The 19271-nt window shown below is 46.7% G+C and overlaps 1 protein-coding gene across 1 annotated transcript; it reads left to right on the plus strand.

The window, feature by feature from the left end:
- Positions 1–10368: 10368 nt before the first annotated feature.
- Positions 10369–18138, plus strand: LOC142558538 (uncharacterized). Its single transcript, XM_075670670.1, has 5 exons — positions 10369–10516; positions 11929–12131; positions 14830–14957; positions 17730–17814; positions 18112–18138. The coding sequence occupies exons 1-5, from the start codon at positions 10369–10371 to the stop codon at positions 18136–18138; spliced, it is 591 nt and encodes a 196-aa protein (XP_075526785.1).
- Positions 18139–19271: the final 1133 nt, after the last annotated feature.

The raw sequence follows: 19271 nt of genomic DNA on the forward strand, positions 1-19271 counted from the left end.
ACAACGCTACGTACGTAAAGGAATAGCGTTGTCCTCACTGCGCATGCGCCGAACGTTATTGAGTTTCAGCGATTCACGTGCGCTTTGATAACGTACGTTACTGGCGAGTTCAGCGTTCGTAACGTTGACGCACGCTAAGAAATAGCGGTATTGAACGTCGCGACGCCCACGGATCCCCCACTTCAGCGTGAATTCTCATCATGACTATTTTGTCGTTGATCGCCGGTGACTATTGAAATGAGCTTTCGCCTCCTCTAAACTTGCCTGAAATGTTGGTTATGAGTGCATAATGCGTCCAATTTCTGAGATCATTCTGCGATTCCGGCATCTGTGTGCCTAAAAGAGACGCGTCCGCATAGCAAGAACAGAATAGTCCCTAATGGATTGTCTTGGATACGTTTTACACAAGACATTAGACGACGCTCTGTCTTTAACCTCTTTCTTACATTTGCGTTCCCGCACGTTAAACTACGTATTGAAAGGAGGCGCGCAGCAACGTCCCGCGAAGGAGCTTGCGCTTAGCGTACATAAGACAACAAACGCTATTCTAACGCTGCAATCTAATAGTGTAGCAAAGAGACAGTAGGTCACCAGAAGCGCACAGAGCTTCTGGTGACCTACTGTTGAAAGAGACCATTGTGATACTGGATTGAGTGGTTTTACGCGCCAAGACCACGATTTGATTATGAGGCACGCCGCATACTGGGGGACTCGGGAGTAGTTTTGACCTCCGGGTGACCTCTAGCGTTTCCCCGATGTACGGGACATGGGTGCTTTTACATTTCGCCTCCATCGAAGTGCGGCTGCCGCGGGCGGGATTCGATCTCGCGACCTCGTGCTTAGCAGCGCAAGACGATAGCCGCTAAGCCACCGCAGCAGGCGATTGCGATACTGCGGCACTGCACCGTTCCATGTATAGGGCGCAGCCATGGTGAGACTGTCCGTATTGTAAACCGCTGTGTCCTCTTTGCGACAACAGCTTGTAGCAAATATTGTTAAGAACGACCAGAAATTATTGAACAGGAGGTACCGTATTTATTCGAATACAGGTCGACCTTATCTTTTCTCGTATTCTTTAAGTCACCCAAAGTGGGCTATCGACCGATATTCGTGAACAAAGAACCTCGACCTACATCGGTTAGCAAAGCTAGCTAATGCCCCGAACTGACGCCGTAAAGTCAGTCCTAAGATTATCCACACTAGCTTTAAGAAATGCAGCATATACTATGCACTTGACGGCACCGATGACGACGTTGCTTCGGGTGCATGGCAAGCATGAATTCTCTGGCAGTTCCGACAATGATGCCGCTTGTGGCATCAACTAACGAGATATACTAACCGATCTTACGGTATATAAGGGTGCGTCATGTTCAAAGTTTTTCGTTTGTATTAAAAGCTTTTGGGTTGTCGACGTATATTCGAGGTAACTTTTTAAAATTTCTCGGCGAGTCAGATACGTAGGGGGCCACCTATATGCGAGTGAATACGGTATCTGCACCGTGACATTCATCTGCGCAATAAGCGCGGCTGTTGCTGCCAATCAATTAGGAACGGTCCTCGCTTGCGTCGATCTCTGTCTCCAGACTGTATGTATAACTGATATTATCGTTTAAATTCTAATAGAAACGGATATTGGAACTTTTCGCATAGCGAATTCTCGGATTGGATATACGAATGGAATAGCAAAAGACACCGCTGTTCCTATTTTATATTTCTAATGAAGTCACTGGTGTGTGACGAAAACTGGACTGGTCGATCAGTCGTAGTCAAACGAAAAATGGATGCTGAAATGTCTTATTATTTATGTCCGTGGTCAGCGTCAATTTTCTTTTTCTTTGACTATGATACTTCGAATGTTCGCATGCGTCTTGTTTTGCAAATCACCAACATACCAATAACAACATTTTAATTGCTGCGCCAGTAGCAGTTAAAGCATTACAACAGACGCAAAGCGCAGTACTAGAAGCGGCTTCCGCTACTTCTGGTTTTCTAAGCAGTAGTCCGAAGTCTTCTCGAAATTCCCATACCCGCCGTAGTGGCTTAGCGGCTATGGTGTTGCGCATGCTAAGCGCGAGGTCGCGGGATCGAATCCCGGCCACATGCGGCCGCATTTCGATGGGAGTGAAATGCAAAAAATGACCGTGTCCCGTCCATTGCGGGCACGTTAAAGAACCCCAGCGGTAAAAATTATTCCGGAGTCCCCCATTACGGTGTGCCTCATAATGAGATTATTGTTTTGGCACGTGAAACCCCAGAATTCGTTTCAATTTCAGATTCCCATGCATGCACATTAATGCTGTGTGAACTTTGTGCAGAGACGGCATCCTCGAATCGTCGAGCGTGCAGATAATGGTCGTCGTTCTTGTGGCGGCGCTGTGCCTATTATCTCTCGTCGTCGCCATCATATTAAGTGAGCTTGCCTGAAGAGGGCCATCAGAATACATTTGCAGTGCTCCTACGCTTGTCTCCCGAATGGGAAAGTGCGCTTTGGGCAACAGAATGCAGTGGAATGCCGTTTCATTCAGTATCAGGTGTGACAAGGTATTGAGAACTGTGCTTAATCAGAACTTCGCTGCGATGAAAAGCTGCTATATTTTGATATGTGTTGCCTTCTACTTTACGCTTTATTATTTCTTTTTTACTTACCGTTTCTTCATAATGCCATGCTACCAACTAGTCTAGACCCTAATTCTTTAAGCTTATTGCTCCTTTTCAGTGGAAACACGCGAGAAACAAATAGACAGTACTGGAGAGCCTTGAATTTGAGTGCGCGTTTATTGGTTAATGACCTATGGAAAAAGTCAGTTTCGACCGAAAGACGAAGCATCAATTGCGATAGCAAATTAGTATGCAGCTATACGAAGTAAGGATATAGTTTTAAAGGTCGTGTAAACTTGCAAACATTCGCTTACTGACTGAATTGACAAGCATGGTGCCACGCGCGCGCAGGCTGATATGAACACATCACACTCGATGACCGCGAATACTCGTTGTTAAAACGCTGGCGTGAGGCAGCGCGGCAGGAGCAGCGAGCAAAGTGACCTTCGTGCTGCCTGTTGCTTCAACGCAAGCTGAGCGCCGAGAACACAGTGCTCACGAAGCTACGAGCCGTCGGCGCAACTACACCCTGTCCCTATTGCAGATCGCTTTCAAAATAGGAGCCGTGCGGCTGCGCCGTACGCAGTTGCCGCCAGAGTAGGAATCTCGTCCCCCTGGTGCGCTTGGCGCGACCGAAGACGGCGCGCTTCCTCCACGCTTTCCTCCCTTGTACGCGCGTGGTGTAGTCACTACCATTATCAGCTCACCCTCGCACGCTTTCGCTCGCACGTACATAATACGGCGCGCAATGAAGATGTTATCGCCCTTGGACTTTATACGGAACGTTACGGCGACGCCGACGAAGACGGTAGAAATGCCCCTGGTGTGTGCGCATAATTGCTATCGCAATGAAAGCATCTTGCTTGCATCGAGTCTTCCAGCGTACATGGCGCGTGCATGCCAAAGAATACGAAGTTCGTCTGTCGCTCCGTTATACCGTCTCTGCGCTGGAATAGAGGACTATGCCTAACCAATCAGCGAAGTGGAATATAAATTCAACTTGCTGTTTGCTGTTTGTCACGGAACTTTTGTCATCACTGACATGTTGAATGTGACGATCGGTGGTCACATGATCTTTCGAGTTGTTCTAGCCTAAGAATTTATTTGCTCAGTGGCTATGGTGTTGGGCTGCTGAGCACGAGGTCGCGGGATCGAATCCCGGCCACGGCGGCCGCATTTCGATGGGGGCGAAATGCGAAAACACCCGTGTGCTTAGATTTAGGTGCACATTAAAGAACCCCAGGTGGTCAAAATTTCCGGAGTCCTCCACTACGGCGTGCCTCATAATCAGAAAGTGGTTTTGGCACGTAAAACCCCAAATATTATTATTATTAAGAATTAATTTTTGAATATGCGCTTTCACTGAGAACGTAGCTGAGAAGCTGCATAAACACAGCTACTCGCTGAGCCTTTGACAGCAATAGTTTTTTTTTCTTAAAATATGGCGGTGCACGCCGCCGTACGACCGTGGTGTGTGGCACCGCAACTTGCCTGGTAGCTTGGCAAGAGTGGTGGGAAGAGAGAGCAGCTTTTAGACCTTTTCGAGCAGCATACAACCGTATGTTCATGTTTCGTTCGTGACTCCCTGAATGGTCACGTGGTAATATTTCACTTCCTTTTGAGCACGTCTTGTGTAGCAGCATTTCGTGGCGGATTCTTTGCATCGTCACATTGCAGTGACGGAGTATAACCAGAACCGGCCCATGTCGCTTTAATACTAATACACGTACCAACGTGCATTCCGCAGCAATTCCTAATGGCCACGCAGATTCGGGAATGCGGAGCACTGCTCGCGTCTAACGTTTATTTATTTTTTTATTTGAGTTATTTATTTATTTATTTATTTATTTTTGGTGCATTATACATACATTCATGGCCCTGTAGGCACACCAGAAAGGAGTGGTGAAAATACACAATATTTGCCGTACAGGATATGACAAGAAAATCGCACTATAAGGCACTTTGAACGGCGATCTTGAAATTAGTGGTATCCCAAATTGAGGCTGTGGAACCAGGGAGGTGGTTCGATTCATTGGAACCGCCTTAATTTATTTAACTACATTCTGCGGTTTTACATGCCAAAATCACAATCTGATTAAGAGGCACGCCGAACTGGGGAACTCGGGAATAAGTTCGACTATCTGGGGTTCGCTAACGTTCACCCAAGTCTAAGTACACGAGCATTTTTTGCATCACCCGCCGTGGTTGCTCAGTGGCTATGGTGTTGGGCTGCTGAGCACGAGGTCGCGGGATCGAATCCCGGCCACGGCGGCCGCATTTCGATGGGGGCGAAATGCGAAAACACCCGTGTACTTAGATTTAGGTGCACGTTAAAGAACCCCAGGTGGTCGAAATTTCCGGAGTCCTCCACTACGGCGTGCCTCATAATCAGAAAGTGGTTTTGGCACGTAAAACCCCATAATTTTTTTTTTTAATTTTTTGCATTTGGGCCTCGTCGAAATGCGGCCAATGCGGCGTGGATCGAACCGGCGTCCTCGAGTCAGAACCACAGCTGCCATAGCTATAAAGATACCGTGGTGTGTCAAAAAAATAATCGACGTGGGTACCTCAGCGAAGCAGCCCAATGCTCAACCATTTTTGCACAGCCGCAATGGCATCACACGTGCAAATCTGAATAACAATTCAGATTTTCACGTGGCTCACCATCGTATTTGCAACAACGTTCAGAGTTTTGTATAGATAAATGTGATCCTGCGCAATAGCATTTGATTGTTCACAACGATAGTTCGGTAAGGCTGTCGTCGGAAGAAATTTGAAAAACAAGGTGCAGACTTAATGCTGTAGTGGGCCTTTCTTGAATGTTGGTCAGCGTTTCTATATCATGATGAAGTACGGTCAAGTGCAATATGACCTGCAACACCGAGGCCCGTGGTCGAAAGGGCGCCAAGACTGTAGCTAAACCCTTTCTCTGACATTGCCAGTAACATTGATTGAACAGGCAATGCCGCCGTAGCCAACGTTTCGACAAGTGCGCTTGTCTTTGGCACAGCTCTGCCTGATGAAGGCGAGTCCTTTTGACGAAGCAGTGGTCCCATTAGGATTCCTCGTTCAACCAACGTTATTCTCATCTTGAAGCAGCACATCAGTGTGTATGTATGCGAGCTCGCATTGAAGCTTGAAGAAAGGCGTCGGTGTGAATGTCTATTACATGGTATGTGCGGTCCTAATTTGTTTCATCCTTTGGCGGTGTTTTCAGGGCAATATATATCATTAACGCATGCGTTAATCAAAGACTTGCCACCTAATAGGCTTATCCTGTGCCTTGGCTACTCTGATTGGTGGGCGTGTGTGCGCTGGCTAATCAGTTAGACCCGCTCTTGTAAGCAAACACATCATTGAACTTGTTAGATCAAAGTCAATAATGTTCTCTTTGTTCGTTTTTTTTTCTTCTGAGGAAGTTCTTGGAAGGGAATGTGGCTATAAAGCGGAACGAATCGCACGGACGAATCTCATTATCCTTCCCTAGGACAGTGAATGACAACACCTGAAAAATACAGCGACATTGCAATGGTGATACAGGAAACACGTAGCTGGTTAAAAAATAAGATCATCTAATAGTTGGAAATGTCATAAGGTATACTTCACAACACTTGTTTTAGTACTAACTCAACTGTAGTATGCACACAATGTTGTCATGTACCCGAAGCATAAATTCAAATGCGCATTGTAGCTTAACTACACGATTGCATTGTTCCGTTCAGTTTCACGTGCGTTTGTACCAACGACTTAACTGAGACTTCAAAGCGTATACTTAGAATTACTTTACAGTTACAAATCGGCTGCAGAGCAATTACATGTCACACGCTTATGTATATGCGAATTATAATAAGTTATTTCCTGTTCGCGTTCCAATTTATGTTGATGGCATAGAGAGACGTTCTAGAGCAAGTTATATATAAGCTACGCGAGCCCTTGGAACTCGGGGAATGGCGATCGCAATTGTTCATTGTCACTACATATGCTCGCTTGACAGCTTCACAGCGGAGCAGTGACATTTCCAGCTTAATGATTGAGGCAATTCTGCTTCTCTATATTTGTGTGTGGCACGGGAGCCACGTTCGTCACGGCTGAAGGTTCTGAGAATGAGTGTCAGGAACGGAACAAGCGTGACGACGAAGGCGCGGACCGCGACACTCGTGGTACCAAGATAGCGCAGTTGACGCTACACCCGCGTTCGAGCTGCGTCGTATATATGGCAGCCACGAAGTTGGTGATAAGAACGATGGCGAATGGCACACCGCCTGCTGTAGAGAGAACGGTGAGCCGGCGTTTAGGACATCGGGCCCGAATGTATGTACACACTCTGTGACTGTCTGGCGCCGTTTTCCGTCACGTTGCAGTCACCGAACGCAAAGCAGAAGGCACGGAGACACCACTGATTATGCCTGCTCCCGATATTACGATGAATACACCGTCAGTTCACGACGAGAACGACAACCATGGAAATGGCGACGATAGCTTGTATGGTAAGCCGACAGTAGAAACACTATTGATGGCGTAGGAAGGTAAGCTGCCCGCTGCTGCACTTTTTAAAGGGACATTATACTGGAGAGTGCTATGTGCTTTTGTCGTCTGCTCCGTCTTTTACTGCAGTTATAAGGGTGTCCCGATCTAGTCAAGCAGAAGAGTACGCATTCGGGCTAGTTGATTCATGATTACGAGCACTAAACAGCGCTAAACAACAGGACGAAGAGAGAGACACAGAGCACAGAGCTGTTGTCTGTGTCCCTGTCTTCGTCCTGTTTGGCGCTTTTTACTGCTCCTAGTGAGATAATAGTTCGCATTTAGCCATGGATCTTTAGGCTATTTTGTAAGATTGCCCTAAATAAATAAAGAAAAACAATGGCATTGACACTTAAGACTGCGCATGAGTGAGAATGCGAACGCATTGTGCCGTTTGTAGACCTCGCAACGTCACGAATGAACTCGAGATATGCACTCATGACGTGGCGCCACCTCCTCCCCATTGGCTGCGCCGTCACGTGCACAGTGACGCACGCACTTGTTCACATGTTCAGTCAGCCAGAACCGCGGAGCCGACGTGGCGTCGGGGTAGCATACTTGTCTCGCACACCGGATGTTCGCGGGTTCGAATCCCACCCAGATAGAATCGTACAAAATTTTCTTTTCGAGTCCATTAATTCACTTTGTTTACTTGAACCTCCCTGAGAAATTCGACATCAATGTTGAGTATTCCTTGACGTGTTTTTACACTTTGCGCTGCCAGCCATTTTGGTGCCATCTTTCGGTCACGCCGACTACGACGGATTTTTTTCCTAACGGAGCATACAAGGCTTTCCCCTTAGTAAAACAAAGTTCACCGACGATTACAATACTGCCTAACAGAGATTTTAAGCACAGCTCTGCACTTGTATTTATTTCTCGATATATTGGCTGGTGGTGGTAATCTGTCTCGTGCGGCACTTTGCAAACGGAGAGAAGTGTGATGCTACTGTCCCACTAATCGGGATATCGCGAGAGGCAGCGCGTGGGTGACGCGTGGGCGCCATTCACGGAAGCCGCCGCAGACAGGGCTCTGCTCATGCAGCGCTTTGTTTCCATATATGGTATCAGTGGACGCGCTCGCCGCATGCTGACGGTGAACAGACGTCGGCGCGCTACTCTGGCGCCATCTCGTAGCGGTCGTAGCCGCAGAACCCGTCTTGAGCCGTACTACGCTTTTCTTCTCTCGATTTCGCCCTTACCCTCCTCCTCCGCTTTCTTCCTCGCACTTTCTTTGCTGTCGCCGTTTCCCCCGCTGCTCTCGGCGTTCGCTCTTGCATCCTTCGTTGTGCTCGTTGCCTCGGATACGCCGAGGACGCCTAAGAGCTGGGCTCTAAGATAGAAATAAACTATTAGACATTTAGAATGTAGTACCCCACGCGTAAGCGCTATCTCGGATAATTTAAATGCCATCGTCAAAGCATAAAGTACAAGGCATCTTAAGAATATCTCGAGAATGCGATTTCGCGCCGCTGTTATTTGATCAACTACGGCGTAAAGTGAAACACAAGTGTACAAGCAGAAATCATGCTGAACTCGCACGTTGTAACGAAGGCGCAAGCCGAAGTGCTCGTCTTATGGTTAGGCCTAACTAAGTTCTCGTTTGTATAGGAACGCGAATGCAAGGAAGGAGCAGATGGTGATGCTTTATTGGCATCCCCTTTGAAACGAGACGGTAGCAAATAGTCACCTAGCCTGCTTGAGCTGATCAGGCACGCTATACATGCTTATCTGTCTAGTATGTTGCCCCTCGTTTCCTAAACCCTAATTAATTACGTCTCCTTATACTTTCTCTCTTCTTCTTATAAGAGCCTTCAAACTTATGTTGTACAATTACGAGTGCTTCTAGCGGATCGGATGTCAACAATCTCTCCCCTGCTTTTTTTTTTCTCACTAATACTCTAAACGTCTCTTGCTTAACTTGACTGTTAACCGGTTAATGGTTCCGTCCGCTTTAAATACCAGTGCTTCTGAGAGATGGACGTAACCTACGGGTCTTTCTGGGAGATCACCTTTGCATTCCGTTTAGGATATGCTGGATATGTCTTGGGATTTTTGCTGCCACAGACTCATACCTCAACATGTTCCGAGTACTTGCTTCGCAGTGTTTGTCCTTAGGCAACCAACTCAGGTCTCAACAGCAAGGCACTGCCCTTGGTGTTATTCTAAAGATATGTCTTTCTGATTTCTTTTTTGCGATTATTGTACATTTGCATTGTCTTTCTTGTTTCCAGCCCTTGCATCCAATATGCTGTGTCTGTTTCTCCGTCTTTCTTTTTGATGACTCCTGGTCATATATTTACGCTTTCATTTACCCTGTACTTGGTTGTTGCATTTCTTGACCTCTTAAGACCTCCATTATGTGTCCACGCCTTCAAGATACAGATATACTTTCCAGTATAGTCGGATTCAGTTGTCGTGGCGATGTCTGTGTGCCAAATGTCGAACCTGTTGAAGCGAAGACAATCTTTTGGCACCTACAGTGCCGTTTCTGTGCCGCCGATTGTGGCCAGAATCTCGGAACGATCTTGGAGATTTCGTGGGCCAGCCGCGTTTGCCTCGAGATTCAGACGAGTTTAGAAGAAGCGAATAGCGCAATTAGGGATTTATTTCCGATCGTCGCTCCAATGCCTGCTGAACCGGGAGCCTTAGCGCCGGCTAAACACGCGCGAAGAAATAGCGTTGGAAAATATGGCGGCAGCCCTAGCTCCAACCTCAGTGCAAATTGTTCTGCAGTTTTTCTCGATCGACAAGACGCGGCCGATTGCTTTCGATTCCACTTCGCTCAGCTCGGGCGTAATCAACGTTTTTTTCCCCCGTTTAGCAGTGCTCTTTTCTTTTGCCTGCCCTACGTTCCCAATAATATCCGTCAGCCCGATTGGATATCTAGCAGCTGATCTTAAAAATTTCTATCGTAAGATATTTTTTTTTTGTGAATACGGGCTCCCTAATTGTAAGACATAAGCGGCTAGACCTCGTAATATCTGACATGACTGGGCGATTCCGTCAGGCCTTGCGATACGCATGACCCCACCAACGGCTCCTTGTGCTCTAATAGATTGTATGCGCTCGAAGAGCTTTGACAAAAGGCAGCAGATTAAACCATGTCTGGTTATGTTTTGATTGAGTTTGCGTTCCCATGCGGTGAGCTAAAAGTGTTCGATTCACGCTAAGCCTAACGTATTGAAGTCGCAAGTGCTTGCGTAGATGACGATGTTTTGTGGCTCACCGACACAAAACGGTACCATGCTGAGGCTAGGCACAATTTTTGCAGCGGGTCTGACGTGCGTCACTTCCGAGAGAGCTGCCAGCGACACCGTCGATTATGTCCAGCTGTACCAGCCGTGCGACAACGTCATCTACAGCATGGGATCAACGTGTGGGAACGTAGGACGTGAGTCGTCTTCATTTTTCTCCGATGGAAGGTTATGTTCCCGTCAACTTATTCGCCTAGCCACTCCGTCAAAGTCTGCCACGACAGCTGCCTCTGCAAGGGCAAGTGAAGGCATTTGGGGCATCAACAACGCGCGCAAGGAAATTTTTTTTTTGCGCTTCAGTTAAAAGATATCAGGAGGAAATAAATCCTACACGTCGTGCAACACGTGACACACGAGTTCCTCACCACCGAAAACCCGTTCAATTAATGTGCGAAGTTTGAAGATCGGGGAGCCTATGTAAATCGTCAATATTGGAGTCATTCAGAAGAGAAAAATGGTTAGAGAGGAAACCACGCTTTCAATTGAAATTTTGCGAGTGGTTTATTTATTTTTATAGTTCGAGGGCATTCCTTCTCCTACGTTTGAACGGTGTTTCTTTCTTGTTTTTTTTAATAACGGTGATGTCTTCATAACAAAGACATAAAATCACAAGATTACTAATATAAGCAAAGTAGTTGAAGCCGTGGGCGGTTGATTTTGATGGACGCCGATCAAACCGCCCACTAAGATGAACGTAGGTACGACGAGAAGAGTAGCAATACGGGCTTGTTCGTGCAACTTGACAAGAACAGTTAAGCGCAAATAAACACGAGGACAAAAGAAGGCATGGCGTACCTACCAGCGCTAATAACACGTGTGGTCATCTGTGAGCACTCATTTAATCTCAATTAGCCTAATGATTCCACCTACTGCCATATTAAGTCATTTCAAGGGGACAAAGGCGTTCGCGTTTATTCAGTCATAACATGCCCCTTTTTTTTAAAGAAATGTTAAGCAATTTGTTTTTAGCTATGATCGACAGACAATTGTCTCAGCACCTAGAGGAATCAAATAAGTGCATAAATCAAATGCACCGTAACGATGTTTACATAATGTTGCGACGTCGGAAACTCGGGGACCAAAAGCATCTATCAGCAGTAGTAGTAACCAGACTGGTCTTTCAAGGCGCGCGGTAATATCTTCTTCTTTGTTGTCTTTTCTTTACGTGCCGAATAATGCTTATAGACATCGTCCTTACCGCATTAAAGACGCGGCAACAGGTAGAATGTTTTATTGTGTTTTGGCACCGCACATTTGAGTGCCTGCAATACGTGTTGTGATGACGTCGTATCGTTTGTACGCGAATGACTTTATTTCCTTGTCATGACTGTGTACATGCCTGTAGATCTTGTGCGTGAATTTTATAGTACGCCTACTGTTTTTGTTCGCGAGCGATTTGCATGTGCTCTCCTTTGCAGCTGCTGACGTGTATCTCACGGGGGATGTGGTTTCGTCATGCTGTCCTATCATCTGTATATTTGCTTTGCGTTTTGGGATAGAAACTTTCGCGGTGCTCGGTTGACGCTTGCGTTTCATTCGTCACCGGCAGCGAAGGCCGGCCTCCAGGCGATCGCTGCGCTGGGTGAGGACAAGGTCAAGTACGTCGGCTTCGACTACGATGGTTCCGAGGACGTCGCGTGCTACGCCAGTCTGGGTCGCATCGATGGATGGGAGAAGAACGGCTACGCTGCCCTCAGCGTCGTACTGGCGGACGACTTCTCAGACGTTGCCGATGTGATGCCGAAAGTAAAGGTAAGCGCGTTCCCACGTTGCCATCGGGCGTCCAACGTGCGATGGTCTGTACACTTTAGGCAAGAGTGTTTAGACCAGGCACTCTTGTAAACATTGCATGCGAATGTAGTGTCTGCTTCAGCTTTAGCTTTCTATTTGTTGCATATTGAACAGGGTGAAATGCAGGAAAAAGAAAGGGCCCGTGATCTGCGCATTGGCTGCGCGTTAAAGAGCCCCAGGTAGTCAAAATTAATCCGAAGTCCCTCATTACGGCGCGCCTCAATCAAATCGTGGTTTTGAGACGTAAAACCTCAAGGTATAATTTTAAGTGCGTACGATTGCTTTCTTGTATCTTTATGCGAGGACATCGTTTATTTTTACCATGTGAACCCGCACTGCATGATTAGTGCAGTTGTATTAAACGGGAAGTTGGGAGCAAGAACGACGAGTTGGGCGGTCACTGCGCGTCAGTTTTAATCGCGGAATTATTTCTTCCCCTACCTTCAGTACCTTGTCACCTTAATCTGAGAAAACTTTATTTGAAGCTGAGGTGCGGGTGAATCGAAACTGTTTATCAAGGAATTCGTTGTGTAAGGTTTCACTTTGTGCAGCCATGATCACGTTTTAGACCAATGCGGATTCAAAACATACGTCACACGCCCATGTCCTGTGCATCCCGGGCACAGCGTCAGTTACGAAACTAGCATAGATCGTGGCGTCAAATCTCCTTCTAGGTATCGTTGTTATCATCGCTGTCATCATCGTTATGATCTTCGTCATCGTCGTTGTCGTCACCGTCATCGTCGCCGTCATCTTCGGCGTCATCGTCGTCATCGTCATCATCCTACTTATATCCACTTCAAAACAATGACCTCTCCAGCGATCTCCAATTGTCCTTGTCTTGCGCCAGCTTAGAACATAAATTTTCCCGTGGAAATTTTCTAATCTCATCCCAACACTTCATTCTCTAGCCTCCCCGACTGCGCTTCTCCTGTCTTGGCATCCATTCCGTAACTTTGATAGATCACCGGGTGTCTCACCAACGAATTACATGTCACTATAGGTAATGCTATAAAAAGCGCTATGACTTGATTGAGCACCCGATATGCCCTGCGATGATGAAGATGATGATTTATTGGCATCCGCTTTGAAACGGAATGGTGAAAAATAGTCATCTAACCTAATTGATTTAATCAGGCATGCTATACACGTTCATTATCTAGTATTTTTGTGTATAGTTACTTAATTCATTTTCCTTCAAAATCTAGCTTCTACAGCTAGTCATGACTTTAAGAGATTGGGTCGTATCAATCTCCTCACTACTTTTTTTTTCCCACACAGACTCTAAACGTGTCTTGCTTATCTTGTTTGCTGACCGGTTGATGCTTCCGTCCACTTAAAACCCAAGCGCTTCTGGAAGGTGTACGTTACCTGTGGGTATAACTAGGCGAATATATTCGCCTTCCATCAGTATGTGCTGAGTGGCCTCCAAATTTTTGCTGCAGCATAGACATGCTTCATCTATTTCCAAAAACTTGCGCCAGGTATGTTCTTGTCGTTAGGCAACCGGCTCAAGCCTCAAAGCTGGCATCGCGGCGTAAGCCGGAGCGCCCTCGCTCGGCATTCGCACGCAACTCCACCACCGCGCTGTGCCGAGACTTCCTCGCACATATTGTTCGCCAGGGACATGGCCACAATTAGCACATGACCGGGGCAGTTGGAGAAGTATGGGAGAGGCCTTTGTCCTGCAGTGGGCGTAGCCAGGCTGACGATGATGATGATCGTTCGCGAGTAAAACAGGGGACTTGCTGCGCCTGCGCGAAGGAGCACTTCATCCACCACATCGGGCATCGCCTCGTCTAGATATTACTGCGATACAAACTACAAGGGCAAATCAGACAGATTTGCCCTTATTTCTTATTATCCAAAAAAAGGTACAACAGGTATATTCAAATATACGTACTATTCTGCGTACCTTGCACTATTTTGTCGCATATTCCGCACAGTAGTTCAGACATTTGTCCCTTCGCAGCACTAAATTTGAGAAACGCCGTCAGTCAGCGACGCGCGCCGCATCCCGTGACGCTCATTGTCATGTAAGACTTCGCGGCCTTTTGCGAATTCGCAACACCGCCAGCTCACACTTCTCAAAGCAAGACACCTATCCCCCCTACGTGAGCTGCATTTCCCGGTGCTTCGTCTATTGGGCGGAACTGCGACTTTTTCATTTTAGCATGCAATGAATAGACGGTTCGACTCTTAACTTCGTCCAGTTGCCATAGATGTGCATTGACTGAATTTATAGTAAATAAACATAACTCTTCAAGGTTTCAATAAACAGTGATAAGATATATGCAGTAATACAAACTTCACCAACTGATGTTTCTTTTGATTGCCATGGGTAATTTTGCGTAACCCTGTTGTGTGAGCGCCCTGACTGCCTTCTTGGTATTACGTGTGTCACTTTTATTGCTCTTATATGCATGTTCCCGTTCCCATAATTCCTCTTGCGCTGACATTATTATTTTTCTGGTCATACAAATTACCATTGTTTGTTACTCATGACTGTCCTTCCTCCTTATTATGCAAATCTCCGCTAGGGGCCCTCACATGAAAATAAATTATCTCGATGATGATGATTAGGATTACCTTGGGCGCTCGAGCGCTTGCTGTGTGCGCGTTGGTGTGACCACCTATTATCTTATATTGCTTCCCGAAGTTCGCCTTCGACGCCATCAAGGGAACGAGTGCCGTGGACGTGCCGAAGATTGTCGGAATCAAGATTAACCCAGCGGACGCCGACGTGACGAAGGAAAACGCAGAAAAGCTCCGCGATCTTCTCAGCGGGTAAAACCTTTTGCTTTCCTTGCTGCGAGGTGTTATGCCAGCACGCGCAAATGTGCGTGAATTCTTACGTTGGCGAACGCTGTCGCTACACCAGTAGAGGCACTTGAGATTTTAGTTGTTTAACTTTGCGGGACACGTTGCGCAAAAGTGCGTGAACCCTGACGTTAGCAAACGCTGTCGCTACACCGGCCGAGGCACTTGAGATTTTAGTTGTTTAACTTTGCGTGACACGTTACCGTATTACATCATACGCCGGCCCCACTGTGTATGTCCTGCTGACTATCGCTCTGATTACCGCGATTGCATAACCTGACAGCAACCAGGCCAGCCCTCGACCGCCCGCCTGGATTGGAATTCGCCCTTGCAGCTTGCTTTCTATCGTTGAAGCGGCAAATGAAAAGCAGCCATCGTTTAGTTCGTTTTCCTAGGGAACGAAGTATTGGCGATCATTTATCGTTTTGTTTTAGATCCGCCCTACTCTTTTGACGCTGCTAGGCCTGGATAGATGGCACCGACGGGAAAGTGTTCTGATTTTCACCCGGCACAGCATTAGCGTCCGTGATGCGTTTTTGATGCGGAACGCTCCAACGTACCAATCATTAACTTCACCTATAATTTGATTGTATGATCCCGCACGCTACGTGAGGACGGTATGTTAAAATCTACTGCGGCTCGGCGGAGAAGCTGCGCATGCGCATAGGGTCTAACGTATCACGTAAACCTACTGGGTACCGCGCAAAGCTCAACCTCAATTTACATTGACGTGAAAACAAAAGGCTGCAACCTTTTCCACAAGGTTTAAAAGAAGGAAGATCTAGTTCAGGTTGGAAGCACATCATGTGAAGCATATGGCCTCGCGCTTCGTTGCCAGAACGCGCTCTCTCCGATGACTGCTTCGCGGCAATTCTGCGCTTTGCGGCAAGTCTACGCCTCGCTTTCCCGGCACGCCTTTCGTGCCTCCCTCTCATCAGCACCAATTTTGCCACCTCTACAGCCTGCGTCAACCTATCATTTACAAACGAGCTCCTCCCACGGAAACGCAGTACACCTGCCTTGCACTTCTGAAAGAGAGCCGAGCCAGCTGCAGTCCGCTGCCGTCTTAATGGCTTTCCCATGCTGATGTAAATGCTCTAGACTAATTGGAAAATAAAAGCTAGTTGTTTCAAGGCAAAATATTAGTTATAACTGAGCTATGGTATCAAGGCCACACGTAAAATTTGCCCTGGACGTTCAGGCTTCATCCTGAAACCAGTGACGAGAGACTGATCTGTACGGGGGAAAGCGGTTGTTCTGAATACACGAACCGCTCGACTTTAGGCAAATAGATAGATCTCTTTCGATGACGCACTGTATTGGACCGTACATAGAACCTTGTAATTCTTATTTTGTCGCCGACTATAAGTCATGATGGAATCAGACGGGCGCGATTCTTATTTTGTCGCCGACTATAGGTCATGATGGAATCGGACGTGCGCGGAGCTGTTCCCGCTTCTTTTAAGGAAGTCGTTGTTATGCAAGGTAATGCACGTGACAATATTTTCAGAGCTTTTGCTGCCACAGAAAAGAAAAGGGATAAATTTGACAAATCTTACTTTTACAGTTGCTTGTCTAACGTCGGCATAGCTCCGCTATACATCCACCTTCACAAGCTGGTATGGAGGTGGATTTATTTATTTATTTTGAAGCCTACTGGAAAATTGCTCGTCAGAGGCAAAGATGCTTCCCCCAATTTCAGAAGACTCACACACGACATTTCTCTCCTCACCATTGCTCAGGAGTCGGCGGGCGTGATGTCGCTGCCTTGCGGAATGGTTTTCACGAGTTTTAAGCAAAGACAACTAAGACAAGTGTTTACCAACAAATTTAAAGGGATCACACGAAATGAACGTATCTTGAAAGTGAACAGCATTTCTAATGCCAGCGTAAGAATAGTGTTATAGTTAGATTAGGGCGGATTATTTTAGTGCACGTTACATTGCGCTGCACAAATTTTGCTCCGGTGATCCAAGCAAGAATGCAGGGAATGTGCAGTATGAAACTGCGGGGACGCAGGGCTGTTGTAGCACATTTTGTTAGTAATGCTTGCGGTTGACTAGAATTATATATTCGATACGGAAAGGTCATTATTTTTATGTGCCCTTCGGGGGCCCAAGTTGTTGGATGTAATACTCTTCGTCGAGTTGGGTTTATGTATTCGGTGTTATGTAACGGGGGTAGATGGAGAAGTAGAGGAGAGGCCTTTGCCCTGCAGTGGGCGTAACCAGGCTGATGATGATGATGACGATTCGGTGTTAACTGACTCTGCACTCCGTATTCGTAGCGTGGAGTTACCTAGAACTTAGAGGTCACGTGAGGTCACCTCAATCTCCTGTGACGCCAAGTTCCTACTCCACGAGCAAACGAATTAGAGAAAATCACGAGCAGTAAGTGAAAGACGACGCCAGCAAGCGCTGACTCGCTACTGAGTTTTGTTTAGGAAGAAAAGCTAGCATGTGTGCACAAAGATCACGTTTGCGTCCCGTCAGCTGGATCAAAGCAACGCAACAATTCTAAGCATCGCTTGCTTTTTGGGAATTCGAAATAGTGCGTAGCCTTCTTATCAAGCAGGATAATTGGTGATTTTTTTGTAGGTCACACCTTGTCTGTAAGAGAGAGAGAAATGAAGTGATTCCTCTTTATGAAGCACCATATTTGATGATTCACTGAAGCACGCATGAATACAGCTCCTCTTGTTTCAATTTCTGGTTCGCCACCTTTCTGTATTCTTCACAGCGTGTCCCTGGTGATATTCCAATCGCACCCAGAAAGAGACGTCGTCCCCTGCACCATTGCAATAAGCGATGTCTTGATAAGCAAGGTGAGAGGCATTCTTTTATTACATTAGAACATAGTACGCCAGTAAAAGTTAACGCTTTGACTATTAAAAAAAAATTATAGCGTTCTCCTTACTGCGCATGCTCCGTGAGTTAGGTACGCCGTGACGTAAATTCGACAAACGCTGCGTCATCCGTCGCTCCCGCTTCTGTGCGACGCGCCATGAAGCCTACGCTCTCGCCGTCGCTGATCGCCAATAAATTTCGAACATAGTCTCCTGTTTCATCCCAACTGATCTGTGACGCATGTTATGAGTGGCTTGGGGCTCCCAATATTCCAGATTGTTCGGCGGTTCTGGCGTCCCTAGCCTTGGGCCCTGGCTGGATGCGTCGGCATAAAAAGCGTACGTCGGGGACGAATGGATTGTCTTGACAACGGCAGGCATCGAACCAAACATCACATGGCGTTACGTCTGCCTATCCTTTAAAGCTAAGCGCTCGTTAGCTATTCCCCTGCGCTTGGCGTTGGTCATTTACTTATCGGCTGTATTTGTAGACGCACATATATACAAAGGTTATACGTATATTCTTCAACTACAAGTACCAGCTAACGGCCTTACATGAACCCTGTATGCTGACCGCGAAGGTATAGTTCTTGTAAGCGCACCTCAGTTTGGAGCAATAAAGAAAAATCAGCATCAATACTGACCACACAATGCCGGTTCGTAGGCATCTCTAAAACATACCGAACTCTTAGTGGAATAGCGGACTACATAATATTAAATTCAATGGGCTTGTTTGATTTACTTTATTCTATGTGATTAACTAAAGATTAATCTGCAGAAAACTAATGTTTAACAGTCCCGGAAGAGAACAGCAGTTTACGATAGGTAGCGAGGCAAGTGAAGTGGTAAGGGAATACGTCTACTTAGGGCAGGTAGTGACCGCAGATCCGGATCATGAGACTGAAATAATCAGAAGAATAAGAATGGGCTGGGGTGCGTTTAGCAGGCATTCTCAGATCATGAACAGCAGGTTGCGATTATCCCTCAAGAGAAAAGTGTAAAACAGCTGTGTCTTACCAGTATTCACGTAAGGGGCAGAAATCTGGAGGCTTACGAAGAGGGATCTACTTAAATTGAGGATGACGCAACGAGCTATGGAAAGAAGAATGATGGGTGTAACGTTAAGGGATAAGAAAAGAGAAGATCAGGTGAGGGAACAAACGCGAGTTAATGGCATCTTAGTTGAAATCAAGAAAAAGAAATGGGGGGGGGGGATGTGGGCAGGACATATAAGGAGGGAAGACAACCGACGGTCATTAAGGGCTACGGACTGGATTCCAAGGGAAGGGGAGCGTAGCAGGGGACGGCAGAAAGTTAGGTGGGCGGATGAGATTAAGAAGTTTGCAGGGACAACATGGCCACAATTAGCACATGACCGGGCTATTTGGACAAGTATCGGAGAGGCCTTTGCCCTGCAGTGGGTGCAACCAGGCTGA

The sequence above is a fragment of the Dermacentor variabilis genome, chromosome 9, assembly GCF_050947875.1.
Source record: "Dermacentor variabilis isolate Ectoservices chromosome 9, ASM5094787v1, whole genome shotgun sequence".
NCBI classification, from domain to species: domain Eukaryota; kingdom Metazoa; phylum Arthropoda; class Arachnida; order Ixodida; family Ixodidae; genus Dermacentor; species Dermacentor variabilis.

Bases quoted from the DNA above. Each gene is read 5' to 3' on its own strand.
- LOC142558538 (XM_075670670.1), top strand. From the start codon at position 10,369: ATGCTGAGGCTAGGCACAATTTTTGCAGCGGGTCTGACGTGCGTCACT. The intron at 12,132-14,829 runs GTAAGCGCGTTC...TGCTTCCCGAAG, and splicing joins ATGTGATGCCGAAAGTAAAG to TTCGCCTTCGACGCCATCAA. The intron at 14,958-17,729 runs GTAAAACCTTTT...TATTCTTCACAG, and splicing joins CTCCGCGATCTTCTCAGCGG to CGTGTCCCTGGTGATATTCC.